Below are 15,718 nucleotides of genomic sequence, written 5' to 3' on the forward strand. Positions count from 1 at the left end.
TGCGCACACGTGTGCCGGCCGGACCTGGGCTTCCAACAGCTCTAACCCCTCGGTTTACTCTCACTCCTTCCCCAGCCCTACCCCATGTAGTGAATGCTTTTATCTGCCGAATAAATGGCATTTATCACGTAACAGTTTGTTTCCTCAAATAATGGAAGACATGTTCGATAGCAAGCTTTTGCTCTACTTAAAATAATTAATGTTATACATTTAGTTGAAATCTAGCCAAAAGGTAACTTGAGGATAGCCAGCAAGATGGGCTTTCTCTGTGCAGAATAGTGGGAAACAGCTGTTGACTTTGAAAACATTTTCTTCTATTTTTCTTTACTCTTCTGTATCTGATTAAAGTAACAGGCCCCACAGTTGTCTGAAGGAGTGCTTGCAAGAATATCTGTGGTGTTGGGCAGCTTATTCTTTCTTGATAATGATATGGGCAAGAGCCCAGTAGTCTCTGCAACTCATGTTTCCTTGTCCGTTTTGTCCATTTGGTATCTCTCAGGCTCCCGATGGCCATATCTTCTTGGAAGCCTTTTCTCCAGTTTACAAATACGCCCAAGACTTCTTGGTGGCTATTGCAGAGCCAGTGTGCCGACCAACCCATGTGCATGAGTACAAACTAACTGCCTACTCCTTGTATGCAGCCGTCAGCGTTGGGCTGCAAACCAGTGACATCACCGAGTACCTCAGGAAGCTCAGCAAGACTGGAGTCCCTGATGGAATTATGCAGTTTATTAAGGCAAGTGACAGCTGAGGCCAGCAATTCCACCTGCCCTGCTAATGTAACAATGGGCATAGGTGCTCCGTGTTGACAGCCTGTGGCAGCCATGAGAATGTGCCATTCAGGTTTCCTGTGGGGAGCATAACGACTGATTACCTTAGCCGCTACGCTCTGGATCCAGCATTGTGTTCTGGGTGAGGCCACACTTCTCATGAGCTGCTCCCAGCTGTGGGTATTAACACAGAGGGGCTACTAATTCAGGCCCATTGTAGCCAGGGAGAATTTGGAAATGCAGTGCAAAGTGAGTGTGCTGGGGACTGAATTGTGTGTGTTCCCCTCAAATTCTGTCTTCAAAACCTAATATCCAGTGGTAATGTATTTGGAGTAAGAAAGTAGTTAAGACTAAAGGAGGTCGTGATCCGATATGATTAGTGTCCTTGTAAGAAGAGACACTGGAGCATGCTTTCTCTCACCTGCCCTCCTTGTCATGTGAGTACACAGTGGGAAGGTGGTCCATGGACAGGAGCCTTCACCAGAAACTGAATCGGCTGATACCTTGATCATGGACTCTCAGCCTCCACAGCTGAGAAAATACAGTTGTAATGTTGAAGCCACCCAGTCTGTGGAATTTTGTTATGGCAGCCCAAGCTGACTAACACAGGTAGTAAACTCTGTCTAAAGCTAAGTATATGCAGGAGACCAATAGTCAACAAGTTCCATGAGGGACAATCAAAAACAACTTCGGATGTTTTTGACAAAACACAAAGAGGGTTCCATGTGATTAATAGTTGAACATGCTAGGTTTCTTCTGCGAGATGGGTGAATGCCATTTAAAAGAGATGCACAATGGCTTTCATTGCTTTTGGCTGATCCAAAGGGAGTCAGATTCAGACCTTGGGATCTGGAGTGGCAGAAGAGTGCCACAGGAATTCACTATGGTACTGCAGCCAGTCCCAGAGAAGCTGCAGGAGTCCTGGAGAGAGCTCTTTTCCTGTGATGTGAAAGCGTGCCCGGCCAGGCGCGGTGGCTCACTCTTGTAATCCCAGCACTTTGGGAGGCTGAGGCGGGTGGATCACCTGAGGTCAGGAGTTCAAGACCAGCCTGGCCAACATGGCGAAATTCCTGTCTCTACTAAAAATACAAAAATTAGCTGGGCATGGTGGTGGGTGCCTGTAATCCCAGCTACTCAGGAGGCTGAGGCAGGACAATCACTTGAACCCGGGCGGCAGAGGTTGAAGTGAGCTGAGATCTCACCATTCATTGCACTCTGGCCTGGGCAACAGAGTGAGACTCCGCCTCAGAACAACAACAACAAAGAAGGCGTGCCCAAGGAGAGGACCTTGTACCAATACTGTGGCTATGCCTGGTCTTGGCTGCGAATTGCCTGCAGGGATGTAGGTGTTGGTGCACTGTAATGGTGGATCAGGGACAACAGTGGGGACAGGCAGCCCCTCAAAGTCTGACTGGCAAATTTTTTTTTCTTTTTTTTTTGAGACGGAGTCTTGCTCTGTCGCCCAGGCTGGATAGTAGTGGCATGATCTTGGCTCACTGCAACCTCCACCTCCTGGGCTCAAGCAATTCTTCTGCCTCAGCCTCCCAAGTAGCTGGGATTACAGGCGCCCGCCGCCGCACCCAGCTAATTTTTATATTTTTAGTAGAGATGGAGTTTCACCATGTTGGCCAGGCTGGTCTCGAACTCCTGACTTCAGGTGATCCACCTGGCTTGGTCTCCCAAAGTGCTAGGATTACAGGTATGAGCCACCGTACCCGGCCTGAGTGGCGAATTTTTATTTTTGCCACACAGCCTCTACTGTATTCCTTCCTAAAGGTGGTTGGGAACCTGGGAGGACTTAAGCTGTATTCTCTGCCATCAAGTTGCTTACATTCTATTTGGGGAAATAGGAGCGCTGGTGAAGAGGCTTTGCATTTTATTTAAGCAGCAATTACTGTGCACATACTCTGTGGAGTTGTAGTAATACTGGTGTGGTCTTCTCCAGGCTAGGGTGGGGGCTGTGGGAATAGAGAGGAAAGGCAGAATGCAAGGAGATTTTAAGCAGCGTTTTATAACTTAATGGATATGCATCAGAATTACCCAGGCAAGAGGAAGATTTTGTTCTCAGAAAGCAGAGGCCAATGGAAAAAGCTCAGTTTAGGCAGATCTGACCCCTTTAGAATTGCAAGTTGGGTTTCCCTAAAGTAAAATGAACTTTTCACTTGGTTGGTAGGGGTAAGATGTAACCAGTAGTGAATGTGTTCTGAGTTAGCTGCACATTTACCTGTTGGATGTTATCTCTATTTGCAGTTGTGTACTGTCAGCTATGGAAAAGTCAAGCTGGTCTTGAAGCACAACAGGTAAGAGATTCCGTAACAGGCCTGTCCCAAGGCACTGTCACTCTCTGCGCACCAGCAGGAATAAAGGGATATGGGAAAGACCTGATGTTTATGCTGTCTTTTCTGTGCCAATACCTCACTCCTCTGAAGCACAGATAAGAGAAGAGAAACGAGATGTGGCCCAGACTGGAAACTCGTCCACTGGCCACTGTATTTCCTCTAGCAATGGAGCTTGGCTCAGGCCCCTGCTTACTTGACCTCACAGTGGGGCTTTGCCTACAACCCTCATATGTTAAATCATGGCCAGCAGCTCATGGTACAGATTTGGCGAAGGGTTGTGGGGAGAGTCATGAGGCTTGCATTTCCAGACCATCTAATTGAATGAGCAGTGGAATCTCCAGGAGGTACCTGCTGGTCAGTAGACCCCTTCTTCCTCCCCTGCTTGCAGATACTTCGTTGAAAGTTCCCACCCTGATGTAATCCAGCATCTTCTCCAGGACCCAGTGATCCGAGAATGCCGCTTAAGAAACTCTGAAGGGGAGGCCACTGAGCTCATCACAGAGACTTTCACAAGCAAATCTGCCGTATGTGGACTCCTGGGCCACCCTTGGGTGGGGGCAGGCATTTAGGATTTCAGTTCTCTCAGGTGTCTTTAACCCAGCACTTAACAACCTAACAGCCCTGCTGGTTCTACCCTTTACAACTTCACGCATTGCTTGATAACAGCAGAATTAAATGTCGTGTGCATGTTCAGCACCTACCTCTCTCACAGATTTCTAAGACTGCTGAAAGCAGTGGTGGGCCCTCCACTTCCCGAGTGACAGATCCACAGGGTAAATCTGACATCCCCATGGACCTGTTTGACTTCTATGAGCAAATGGACAAGGATGAGGAAGAAGAAGAAGAGACACAGACGGTATCTTTTGAAGTCAAGCAGGTTAGTGAATGTACCTTCCTCCTGGTTCCTTCACTGAGCTGCTGTTAGAAGCCAGTCCAGCCATGTGTGGACTCTGCCTGTAGTCTGTGTGAAAGGAAGGAATCCCTGTTGGTCCCTGAATTGCTTTCTCCTTTTTATTATCTGTGAGCCATGGCATCATTTCTCCTGATGGAGTTAAAGTCCCAGTGTCCTCTTTTTCAGGCTGATAGGCTGGTCTTCACAGGTTCCTGAGGAGATGTGAGAAACGGTGCCTGAAGGTCAATTTTGCCTGCTGATTAGATTTCATTTTCAAAGTGTTGTTAGTCTGGGTTGCTTTTCTGTGCTTTATGCCAGTTGTTAACTGAGCAAGATCTAAAATTGTAGAAGTTTAGATAGAATGCCACTTTTTTGACCATTGGACCTCTTAGAAGATGTAATGTTTTTGAGCGTACTTTGGAGTTAACAAGATTTTAAAACCCTTTTTGTGCCCACTTTCCAGGAAATGATTGAGGAACTCCAGAAACGTTGCATCCACCTGGAGTACCCTCTTTTGGCAGAATACGACTTTCGGAATGATTCTGTCAACCCTGATATCAACATTGACCTAAAGCCCACAGCTGTCCTCAGACCCTATCAGGAGAAGAGCTTGCGAAAGATGTTTGGAAACGGGCGTGCACGTTCGGGGGTCATTGTCCTTCCCTGCGGTAAGTAGTACCAGAGTTAAGAAGGTGGCCAGGCTGTTGTGTCTGGATCTGCCTGCTGCCTCCCGCTTTCTCTCTGCACATTTCCCTAAATCACACCTTGCTAAAAAGCCAAGATCAGGTGACTCCCTGATTTATGACTTGACAAATATTTGAGTGCTTGCTGTGTATGGGCCCTGGCCTGGACACTGGGGGTATTATGGTGGCTAGAACAACACTTCTGACCTCATGGAGCTCATTCTCCTGGGGAAGAGACAGATAGTAAGCGATGTGTACAATCTTGGGTGGTGCTAGAGTCAGTGAAGAAAAATTAGAGCACATGAGGGGTGAGATTGTAATGATGGCAAGGGGCTGTTGCACTTAGTGGGGTTAGGTTCTTGTTCTTGAATCAGCCTTGGGGTTGTGTATTTGGAGACTCCCTAGTACAGAAACTTGGTGTTCCTGGATGACTAGGATGGTGTGCAAGTCCAGGGAAAGGCAGGAGTGGCCCCCTGGGCACCTGTTTGACCACTTATCCTCAGTACTGTCAGGTCCTAGCCTAGCTTCTTGGCCAGAGGCCGTAGCAGACTTACCTTGGGACCCCACTGAGGACTTACAGAGGCAAGGTCTTCAGGGAAGGGGAGGGTTTTTTTCCCAAAACTCCAAGGGTTATTTTGATGGTGTTTTTCTCTTTTATGTCACTTTACAAATTTTTTTTTTTATTTACGTTTACTCCTGGTAACCCACAGTGTATTTTTATAATAAAGGAAGGATCTCTGTTTAATGGAAAAGCTTGATTTTTCTCTTGATCTTCAAATGGTGGATGGTAGTAAACTCAGAAGCTCCTGGAATTTCATTTTCTCTGTACACACGTAGTGCATCCCTGAATTCTCAGCCCCGTTTGCTGTGTAATAATAGTAGTGGTCTTTTGCCGAGTGCGTCCTTCTGTGGGCCAGGCATGCTGGGACCCAGTAGCTTCACTGTCCCGTGGCTGTGAGCAAGGTAAAGTACTCCTCAGCTTTAGTTTTTCAATCTTTCTTTTTTCTTTTTGAGACAGAGTCTTGCTCCGTTGCCCAGGCTGGAGTGCAGTGGCGCCATCTCGGCTCACTACAACCTCCGCCTACTGGGTTCAAGCTATTCTCCTGCCTCAGCCTCCCAAGTGACCGGGATTGTAGGCGCCCGCCACCATGCCTGGCTAAGTTTTTGTATTTTTAGTAAAGACAGGGTTTCACCATGTTGGCCAGGCTGGTCTTGAACTCCTGACCGACCGCAAGTGATCTACCCACCTTGGCCTCCCAAAGTGCTGGGATTACAGGTGTGAGTCACCGCGCCATAGTGGCTCAGCCAGGTTTTTCTATCTTTAAAATAACCATAACAGGCATTTCTCTTCTCACCGGTTTTTGAGATTTTGACATTTAAATGAGATGCGTGTGAAGTGCTACAGTAGGCCCCAGCACCTGCCAGTTCTCACATATGTGTGTGAAGTGGGCATGTCTCCTCAGTATAAAGAAGAAAACAGGCTGGAGCAGTGTGTGTCGCTCAGATGTCAGCTATGTGGACTGTTACAAGACATTTTCCTAGATTGCTGTACTTGTGAGTCATTCTGCCTGTCCCTGTCCTTCATTTCAACCTGTCTTTGGGTGGGATTACACTCTTGTTTCTTGCAGGTGCTGGAAAGTCCCTGGTTGGTGTGACTGCTGCGTGCACTGTCAGAAAACGCTGTCTGGTGCTGGGCAACTCAGCCGTTTCTGTGGAGCAGTGGAAAGCCCAGTTCAAGATGTGGTCCACCATTGACGACAGCCAGATCTGCCGGTTCACCTCCGATGCCAAGGACAAGCCCATCGGCTGCTCCGTTGCCATTAGCACCTACTCCATGCTGGGCCACACCACCAAAAGGTCCTGGGAGGCCGAGCGAGTCATGGAGTGGCTCAAGACCCAGGAGTGGGGCCTCATGATCCTGGATGAAGTGCACACCATACCAGGTAAGCAGGCTGGAGCTGAGCTGTCCACTTGCTGAACAGACAAACCAATTTCCAGTTGTTATGCTGGGAGAGGGACTGCTGTGTAGCCCACCCAACTGGCTAGAAAGACTTGCTGGCTTGCTGGATAAAGCTTTTAATACTTTTTTTTTTTTTTGAGAGGGAGTCTCACTCTGTCACCCAGGCTGGAGTGCAGTGGCATGATCTTGGCTCACCACAACCTCCGCCTCCCGGGTTCAAGCAGTTCTCTGCCTCAGCCTTCCAAGTAGCTGGGATTACAGGCACCTGCCACCATGCTAGGCTAATTTTTGTATTTTCTGTAGAGACAGGGATTCCCCATCTTGGCCAGGCTGGTCTTGAACTCCTGACCTCGTGATCCACCCACCTTGGCCTCCCCAAGTACTGAGATTACAGGTGTGAGCCACCGTGCTCGGCCAATAATTCTTAAGTGGGATGCAGGCAGGAGTGTTCACATTCACAGCTTGCTTAATCACTGGCTCAGTAGTCATTTAGAAAATGATATTTTCTTTCCTCCATCTTTTGCTGCTCAGCCTCATCCGTTTTTTTTTTTTTTTTGAGACGGAGTCTCGCTCACTCCAGCCCAGGCTGGAGTGCAGTGGCGCAATCTCGGCTCACTGCAAGCTCCGCCTCCCAGGTTCATGCCATTCTCCTGCCTCAGCCTCTCCGAGTAGCTGGGACTACAGGCGCCCGCCACCACGCCCGGCTAATTTTTTGTATTTTTTTAGTAGAGATGGGGTTTCACTGTGGTCTCGATCTCCTGACCTCATGATCCTCCCGCCTCGGCCTCCCAAAGTGCTGGGATTACAAGCATGAGCCACCGCGCCTGGCCGGCTTCATCCGTTTTTTAATGGCCCTCTAAAAACTGGGTTAGGAGCACTGAAAAGCCCCTCCCGAAAGTTCGTGATGTGTTTTATTTGAAGCCTGGAATATTGATCCTTAGTCAATATGTAATAGAAGTGCTTCTTCTCCAAGTATCATGGGCAAACCTTTTTTTTTTAAGCTGCTGTATTGATTTAATTTATATACCGTAAAACCACCCCTTGTAAGTATATAATACAATGAGTTTTAGTAAATTTGTGGACCAGTGCAACCACGACCATGATCCAAGTTTTCTTTTCTTTTTTTTTTTTTTTTTTTTTGAGATAGCGTCTTGCTTTGTTGCCCAGGCTGGAGTGCAGTCGTGTGATCTTGGCCCACTGCAACCTCCACCTCTTGGGTTCAACTGATTCCCCTGCCTCAGCCTCCCAAGTAGCTGGGACTACAGGTGTGTACCACTACACCCGGCTAATTTTTTTTTATTTGAGACAGTTTCGCTCTTGTTGCCCAGGCTGGAGTGCAGTGGCGCAATCTCGGCTCACTGGAACCTCTGCCTCCCGGGTTCAAGCGATTCTCCTGCCTCAGCCTCCAGAGTAGCTAGGATTACAGGCATGCGCCACCGCTAATTTTATATTTTTATTTTAATACGCCCGGCTAATTTTATATTTTTAGTAGAGCCAGGGTTTCTCCATGTTGGTCAGGCTGGTCTCGAACTCCTGACTTCAGGTGATCCACCCACCTCAGCCTCACCCTGGGATTACAGGCATGAGGTACCACGCCTGGCCAAATTTTTGTATTTTTAGTAGAGACGGTTTCGCCATGTTAGCCAGGCTGGTCTTGAAGTCCAGACCTCAAGTGATCTGCCTGCCTGGGCCTCCCAAAGTACTGGGATTATAGATGTGAGCCACTGCATTCAGCCACCATGATCCAGTTTTAGATCATTTGTACTCATTTGCAGTCAATTCTTTGTTTCTCTATCTAGCTTCAGATGACCACTGAACTGCTTTCTGTCACTATAGATTAGCTTTTTATGGAAAATTTATATAAACACAATCATACAATATATATTATGTCTGGCTTCTTTCACTTCCCATAATGGTTCATCTGTGCCTTAGCATTTATCCGTAGTTTGTTCCTTTTATTGCTGTATAGTTTTTTGGGCAAATCTTTTTTGATAAAAACAAATTAAGGGATTAAGATTAACAGATTAGAGGTGGGCATGGTGGCTGACACCTGTAGTCTCCTAGCACTTTGGGAGGCCAAGGCAGAAGGATTGCTTGAGCCCAGGAGTTTAAGATTAGCCTGGGTAACATAGTGAGACATGTCTCTACAAAAAAAAATTTTTTTAATTAGCCAAGTGTGGTGGCATGCACCTGTGGTCTCAGCTGCTGAGGAGGCTGAGGTGGGAGGATCACTTGAATCTGGGAGGTTGAGGCTGCAGTGAACCATGATTGTGCAACTGTACTCCAGCATGGGTGACAGAGTGTGAGACTCTGTCTCAAAAAAAAAAAATAACAGATTAGAGTAAATTAAGAAGTCTAATAGAGGTTACTATGAACAAAATGAAATCTGAGGCATTTTCACAGGTAGTGTTCAAAATGTTGTCAAAATGGCCCCAGCATCTGGTTCTTTCTGTGCGTGACAGCTCTTCAGCCCTGATGGGTCTCTGGAGATACCTAGAGATGTTTGCAGCTGGCCAGGGAGGGATCGGAGGTCTTTCTGATGGAAGCCCAGGGTGTGGGCCCTGCTGTGGGAAAGTACTCGGCATAGTGAGACAGCACAAGGTGGCCATGCGGCCAGAGGAGAGCATAGGAACAGTAGTCAAGGCTGAGGAAGGATAGCAGTATTGGGGCAGGTCTTGTAGGACCTTGTAGGCCATAGCAAGAACTTTGGCTTGTACTCTTAGTGTGAAGCCATCTGAGGGATTTGAGCAGAGTGTGACATGAGTTGACTTTACACTGTAAAAATACCGCCCTGGCTGCTGTGCTGGAAATAGACTGAAGGAAGCAAGACAGAAGCAGTGAGGTGAGTTTGTGGAATCCCAAGAAGAAGTGTGAACCAGTAAGGATGAAGGTGTGATCCGACTCTGGATATGTTGTGAAGTTTTAACTGACAGGTCAGATGTGGAATCAGAGAGAAATCAAGAATGACACTCAGGTTTTTGGCTTGAACAAAGGGAGGATAGAGTGGGCATTAATTGAGATGGGGAACACTATCAAAGGAGCTGGTTTGGAAGGCGAGTATCAGGAGTTGGGCTTTAGATGTGCGAATTTGAGTTTCCTGTTAGGCATTCAGGCCGTGGCAGAAAGGTTAAGAAATGGGCCAAAGAAATTAATAGGCACCAGAAAAGGATATACACATGTCAAAGAAGCACTTGAAAAACGGGTTCAACCTCATTAGTCATCAGGGAACTGCAGATTTAAACCCACCGCAGGATGCTGCCATAACGCCAGTTAGAGTGGCCAAAATAAAAAATACTGATGTGCTGGTGCCGATGAGGTCACAGCAACTGAACTGTCACATGTTCCTGGAGGGATGGATTGCAAAGTGTATGGTCACTGTGGAAAACAGTTTGTCCGTTTATTATAAAATTACCACATGACCCATCAGTCCCATTCCTGGGTATCCTAGATAAATGAAAATAGGTTTACACAAAATCCTGTACACAAATGTTTATGGCAGCTCTGTTCATAATATCCAAAATCCAAGTGCTTATCGGTGGGTGTCTGGATAAACAAGCTGTGGTACATCCATACACTGGAACACTACTCAGTAGTGAAAAAGAACAAATGTGCTGTATGTTGCAACCTGGATGAATCTCAAAAGCATGGTGCTGAGTGAAAGAAGTCAGCCTCAAAAGCTTCCATAGTGTGTGATTTCATTTGTACAACAATGACAGTATAGTGCTGGCCAGCAGATCAGTGGTTGCCAGAAGTGGGGGGTCAGAGATGGATGACTCTAAAGGAGAGCATAGGAGAATTTTGGGGGTGCTTTCTTTATCTGTACCCTGATTGTGGTGCTGGTTACAAAAATGTAAATATGTTAAAACGCATAGAACTGCCCCCCTCACCCCCCTGCCCCAAGTCAGTTTTATTGAGAATTTAAAAACTCAAAAGAAAAAAGGTGGAAGGGTGGGTATTGGGTCTGCTAGGATTGAAAATTGATGGTACAGAGAATCACTACCCACAAAGGAGTTTGGAATTGTTCTGTAGCAGTTTGGTTAGAAGCTGTGTTCAGGGCTTGAGGCATTCTGTCTGACTGTATGTTTGGTACACATTCATGTTTTTGTTTAACCCAAGCCCCAGGTCCCAGGTTCCAGGGGGCAACAGCACAGGTTTGGGATTGGTTATCTGATGAACAAGTACAAAAAGGTGCACCTCACACTCACGTATGTCTGTGAGTTTGTCTCTTCTCTTGTCTAGTTCACTGGGTGAGTTAGTCTTTGTTCGAGTTGTGGAGTGAAACCAACAAGCTCTAAGGGATTTTTGAGTACAGGCCCCATAAGCCCAGTGGCCTGGCCATGCTCATTGTCCCAGAGAGCAAATGTTAAATAGGGGAATGCTAGGAAGTCACAATAAGTCTCCTGACTGTCGAAAGTCTGCTGTGTTGGGTTAGGTGGAGTGATCAATCTTTGAGATTTATCTCAAAGGATAAAGATTGCTGTGCTGTTTTACAGATTTTTCAAAAGGAGCTCTGTTATGCCTTTTTATTAATGAGATTCATATTATGGTACTTGTGTATATTAAGTGCTTCCTGTGTGCTAGGTACTGTGCCAGTTACATTATTTCTACAGGTATTTATTGAGAACCTACTAAGTTCAGGCACTATACTTGGCACTGGAGACAAAGTGGAAGGGACAGCCAAGTAACCGCACAAATAAATGCCAAATGACAACCATGACATAATGTTGAGTGACACAAGCGACACACAAAAGTGCATACTGTGATTTCATTTGTGCAAAGTTCAGAAAGGAGGCATACCCGTCTCAGATGTCAGAGGAGTGGTTCCCTCAAGGAAGAGTGCTAGTTATTGACAGTAGGGGTCAGGGGAGAGACCTCTGGGTGCCTGATGCTCCATATCCTAATCTAGGTGGTTCCACAGCTGCATGTCTGTAAAAATGTATTGAGTAGTATGCTGTGAGTTATTCACCTGTGACAGCTGTCAGGACTGTAGGAGAGTGTAATAGAGGGGTGTGACGGGGTCACGGGTGTCCAGGCAGAGTCCTACCTGCCTTGTCCTTGTCTTGGGTCAATACGTCCCCCAGTGTTGCCTCCCTGGGGCCCACACTGGGTTGGTGTAGCCATTGCCTTGACTACCATTTCCCTCTAACATGGGGAGCTTGGTCTGAGGTTCTTGGCTACTGTATTTTGGAGCCAGCACAGTCTTTCCTTAGAGATAACCCTGAGCGATTTTGTTTTCTGTGTAGTGTGTGTGTGTGTGTTTGCATGTGGTGTTGTATGCAAACCATGTAGATGTAAAAACTAAACATTTACTTAGAGTTAGGCAACCCTCTGTTATTTCACTGTGAACGTCTTTGTGTTTTGGTGCATTCAGGCCTCTTTTTCCTTAGATTTTTGTGTCTATTTATTTCTGAAATATCATTAGCCCTACTTTCAATTATGTTGTAAGATAAGCATGACTCAAACATTTTAACCTTGCTTCAGAGTATTAGAATTTTTAAAAGGTGAGCCTGTGGAAATCCATAAATTAGGTTTTTTAAAAATGAATATCTCATACCCTTTATGTGTTTATTTTATTTGATAGACCAGAGAGAATTATAATGTTCAAAAGAAAGGAAGAAAAAGGAGGTTGCTGGTTGACCAAAGTGATTGAATTGGTAAAGTTTGGAGAGGGGAGTTTCCTAAGGCGGGCCGGAGGGCTTGGGCGAACAGTGCCTGGAGTTTCATCACTCCCGTGGGCTTGGCTTTCTTCTCGGTTTCTGGGAAAATGGTGGGAAACTGAGCAGAGCTGGCTTCTTTCATTTCTTCCTCCCCCTAGATTGTCAACTTTCTTCTCAGTAACCTGGGTACAAGTTTTAGGGGAAAATTCTTTGCGTAATTTAGAGCTTAATGGTATTAATAGTAAGTATTGCAGGTTGTATTTCAAATTGCCATCTGCACTTCTACTGATAACTGTTGTGAGGGGAATGCTAGGGTTCATTAACTTGGAGATTCCTTAAGCTCATTTCACCCTCTTGTTCTCCTTTTCATTTTCTTTTGGACAGGTCTAAAAGTGATGGTGAAGCGTTTGCCTAGTCATTCTTGTCTAGAGCCAGCTTCTGTGGTCCTGAACCCGAGGGTTAGCTCAGGTGGTGTCATAAGCCAGTGTTAAGTTGCACAGCTATGAGCATTTGAAAAAGTGACAGTGTAGGCTGGGTGCAGTGGCTCACTCCTGTAATCCCAGCACTTTAGGAGGCGAAGGCAGGGGATTGCTTGAGGCCAGGAGTTCAAGACCAGCCTGGGCAACATACTGAGACCCCATCTCTACAAAAAATATTTAAAAATAAATAAATAAAAAATAAGAAAGAAAAGTGACAGTGTGAATGCTCCCATTGTTTCCTCAGCCAAGATGTTCCGAAGGGTGCTCACCATCGTGCAGGCCCACTGTAAGCTGGGTTTGACTGCGACTCTCGTCCGCGAAGATGACAAAATTGTGGACTTAAATTTTCTGATTGGGCCTAAGCTCTATGAAGCCAACTGGATGGAGCTGCAGAATAATGGCTACATCGCCAAAGTCCAGTGTGCTGAGGTAGCTGGGCCTGGGCTGGGGGCGTCTGGGAAAGAGCCTCCTCCTATGGGCAGGGGAGTGATCAGATCGATTCCTCATGGGCAGACACAGGTCAGGACTTAGGCTCACCTGCTACCACCTCATGCAGGATCCTCAGTCACCCCGTGGTTGGGTGGTACTAGACCCACTTGCCGCATATCTTCTGCCTTGTCACATATCTCACATACCCCTGAGTTTGTGATGATTCTTTTTCCTAGCCACGGGGTTTACCAGTCATGGATTTCTGTGGGTGAGGATTAGCATTCAGGGCACAGAGATGAATGAAGGCCCCTGATACCACAGTGCTGCCTGGGAGCCTGGCAGCAAAGGGCTTTGCTCTGGTAGCCCCAAGCACCTAACTGACATGCTTCCGGCCCTGCTGGGAAGTGTGTGAAGAGGTGGCAGTACTCAGTAGCAGTGCTGACTTGTGTGTGGAGGTGTGGCCTAAATGGAGAAATTGCTGGCACTACCGATTGAGAATCTGGTTTTGCTCACTTGGAGCTGGTGTGAAAATAACTCCCTGGATATGATTGCATTTAAAAATCTTTTAAGTGGTTGACATGTGAAAACGTCTGGTTCAACAGGAGATACTAGGTTGGGTTTAGTTTTGTGCATGCATTTATTTTCAGTTGTACTGATTTCTAATTCACATACCATTTTTTTTTTTTTTTAACAGGGTCTCACTCTGTCACCCAGGCTGGAGTGCAGTGGCGTGATCTTGGCTCACTGCAACCTCTGCCTCCTGGGCAAGTGATTCTCCTGCCTTAGCCTCCCGTGTAGCTGGAATTACAGACATGCACCACCACACCCGGCTAATTTTTGTATTTTTAGTAGAGACTGGGTTTCACTGTGTTGGCCAGGCTGGTCTTGAACTCCTGGCCTCAAGTGATCTGCCTACCTCAGCCTCCCAAAGTGCTTGCATTACAGGCATGAGCTACTGCACCTGACTGGTTTTGTTTTAAAGCTAATTCTGCTAGAGAAAGGTCTTCAAAAGTTTTTAATTGTGTGATGTTTAAACTTGTAAAATGACCCCTGGTTCTTACTGCATCACAGGTCTGGTGCCCTATGTCTCCTGAATTTTACCGGGAATATGTGGCAATCAAAACCAAGAAACGAATCTTGCTGTACACCATGAACCCCAACAAATTTAGAGCTTGCCAGTTTCTGATCAAGTTTCATGAAAGGAGGAATGACAAGATTATTGTCTTTGCTGACAATGTGTTTGCCCTGAAGGAATACGCCATTCGACTGAACAAGTAAGAATTGAAAACTTGGAGCTTCCTCCAGGCCAGTTTCTCTTCCCCATTGAGAATGCAGAAGGTGCTGTTGTTTTGTTTTTTTGTTTTTCTCTCAGGAACTTCTTGGGCTCCAAAGATCTTGTTCTGTGGCCCTGGTCTCAGAAACCAGGGAAGACCTGAAGTAGGTGGTTGGAGTCAGAGGTTAGAGCATAAAGAAAAGGGGGGCTAGACACCTTGAGCCCAAAGAACAGGGAGCAGAGACTTGGACTGAGCTGGGTGGGGCCCCTTGGAAGATCTGGGCTCCAAAGGTAGGTGGGAGTTGGCATTTGGAGCTTTGGACTGTGTGAGCTCTGTGGGTGGAGAGGAGGCCAGACTGGATGGCCTAGGGGCTGGGAAGGCAAGACGGGCTGGGCCAGCATCCCAAGTACAGACTGGCATCTGGAAGGAGCTTCTTAGAAATGCCCACGCAGTATCCTCATCAACCCATGGCTCCACCCAAATATCTGTGCTTAAAACCTGGCTCTTGTAAAGCTCTGCCAAGTAAGGAGGAAGAGGTCTGCGCTTGCTCCTACAGTGACACAGGACTTCAGGTGCTGTAAGTGTTGCAGAAGGCCAGGCCCTCTATGGAGACAGGTCAAGCTATGTGCTGTGGGTACTATACATAGGTTTTATTTAATCCTCACTTCAGCCATATAAGATGTTCCCATTTTATAGAAGGGAAAACAAACTCATAGAAGATTAAGTTTCTCAAATTATACGTTTATTTAATTTAGAAAGACTTTTTAATCGAAGTCAACATTTAGATTATTGTGAAAAACAGCAATTACCTGCTTCTGTTTTCCCACCCACAGTTCTATTCCTTGAAGACAGTCGCTTTTGACTCTTTTTTGTTGTTTACCTTCGTCTTTCTTTCTTTCTTTCTTTCTTTCTTTTTTTTTTTTTTTTTTTGGAGTTAGGGTCTCACTGTGTCACCTAGTCTATAGTGCAGTGGTGTAATCACGGCTCACGGCAGCCTTGATCCCCCGGGCTCAATCAGTCCTTCCACCTCAGCCTCTCGAGTAGCTGGGTCTATAGGCACGCGCCACCACACCGAGCTAATTTTTGTATTTTTTGTAGAGATGGGGTTTTGCTCTGTTTCCCAGGCTGGTCTCAAACTCCTGAGCTCAAGCAGTCCTCCTGCCTTGGCCTCCCAAAGTGCTGGGATTAGAGTCATGAGCCACCACACCTGGCCGACCTTCATCTTTCTAAGCAAT

The 15,718-nt window shown here is 46.4% G+C and overlaps 1 protein-coding gene across 2 annotated transcripts in view; it reads left to right on the forward strand.

The window, feature by feature from the left end:
• Positions 1-15,718, forward strand: part of ERCC3 (ERCC excision repair 3, TFIIH core complex helicase subunit) — a 37,779-nt gene that overhangs the window by 1,426 nt on the left and 20,635 nt on the right. Inside the window, exons 3-10 of one of the 2 annotated variants that reach the window (XM_055262107.2) lie at positions 500-736; positions 3,021-3,070; positions 3,498-3,633; positions 3,822-3,986; positions 4,465-4,669; positions 6,313-6,627; positions 13,025-13,209; positions 14,281-14,483. In XM_055262107.2, coding sequence (XP_055118082.1) covers positions 500-736; positions 3,021-3,070; positions 3,498-3,633; positions 3,822-3,986; positions 4,465-4,669; positions 6,313-6,627; positions 13,025-13,209; positions 14,281-14,483 — 1,496 coding nt within the window. Of the gene's footprint in view, positions 1-499; positions 737-3,020; positions 3,071-3,497; positions 3,634-3,803; positions 3,987-4,464; positions 4,670-6,312; positions 6,628-13,024; positions 13,210-14,280; positions 14,484-15,718 lie in introns of both variants that reach the window. The other variant, XM_063631277.1, reaches the window with a different exon arrangement.

The sequence above is a fragment of the Symphalangus syndactylus genome, chromosome 22, assembly GCF_028878055.3.
Source record: "Symphalangus syndactylus isolate Jambi chromosome 22, NHGRI_mSymSyn1-v2.1_pri, whole genome shotgun sequence".
Classification (NCBI taxonomy): Eukaryota; Metazoa; Chordata; class Mammalia; order Primates; family Hylobatidae; genus Symphalangus; species Symphalangus syndactylus.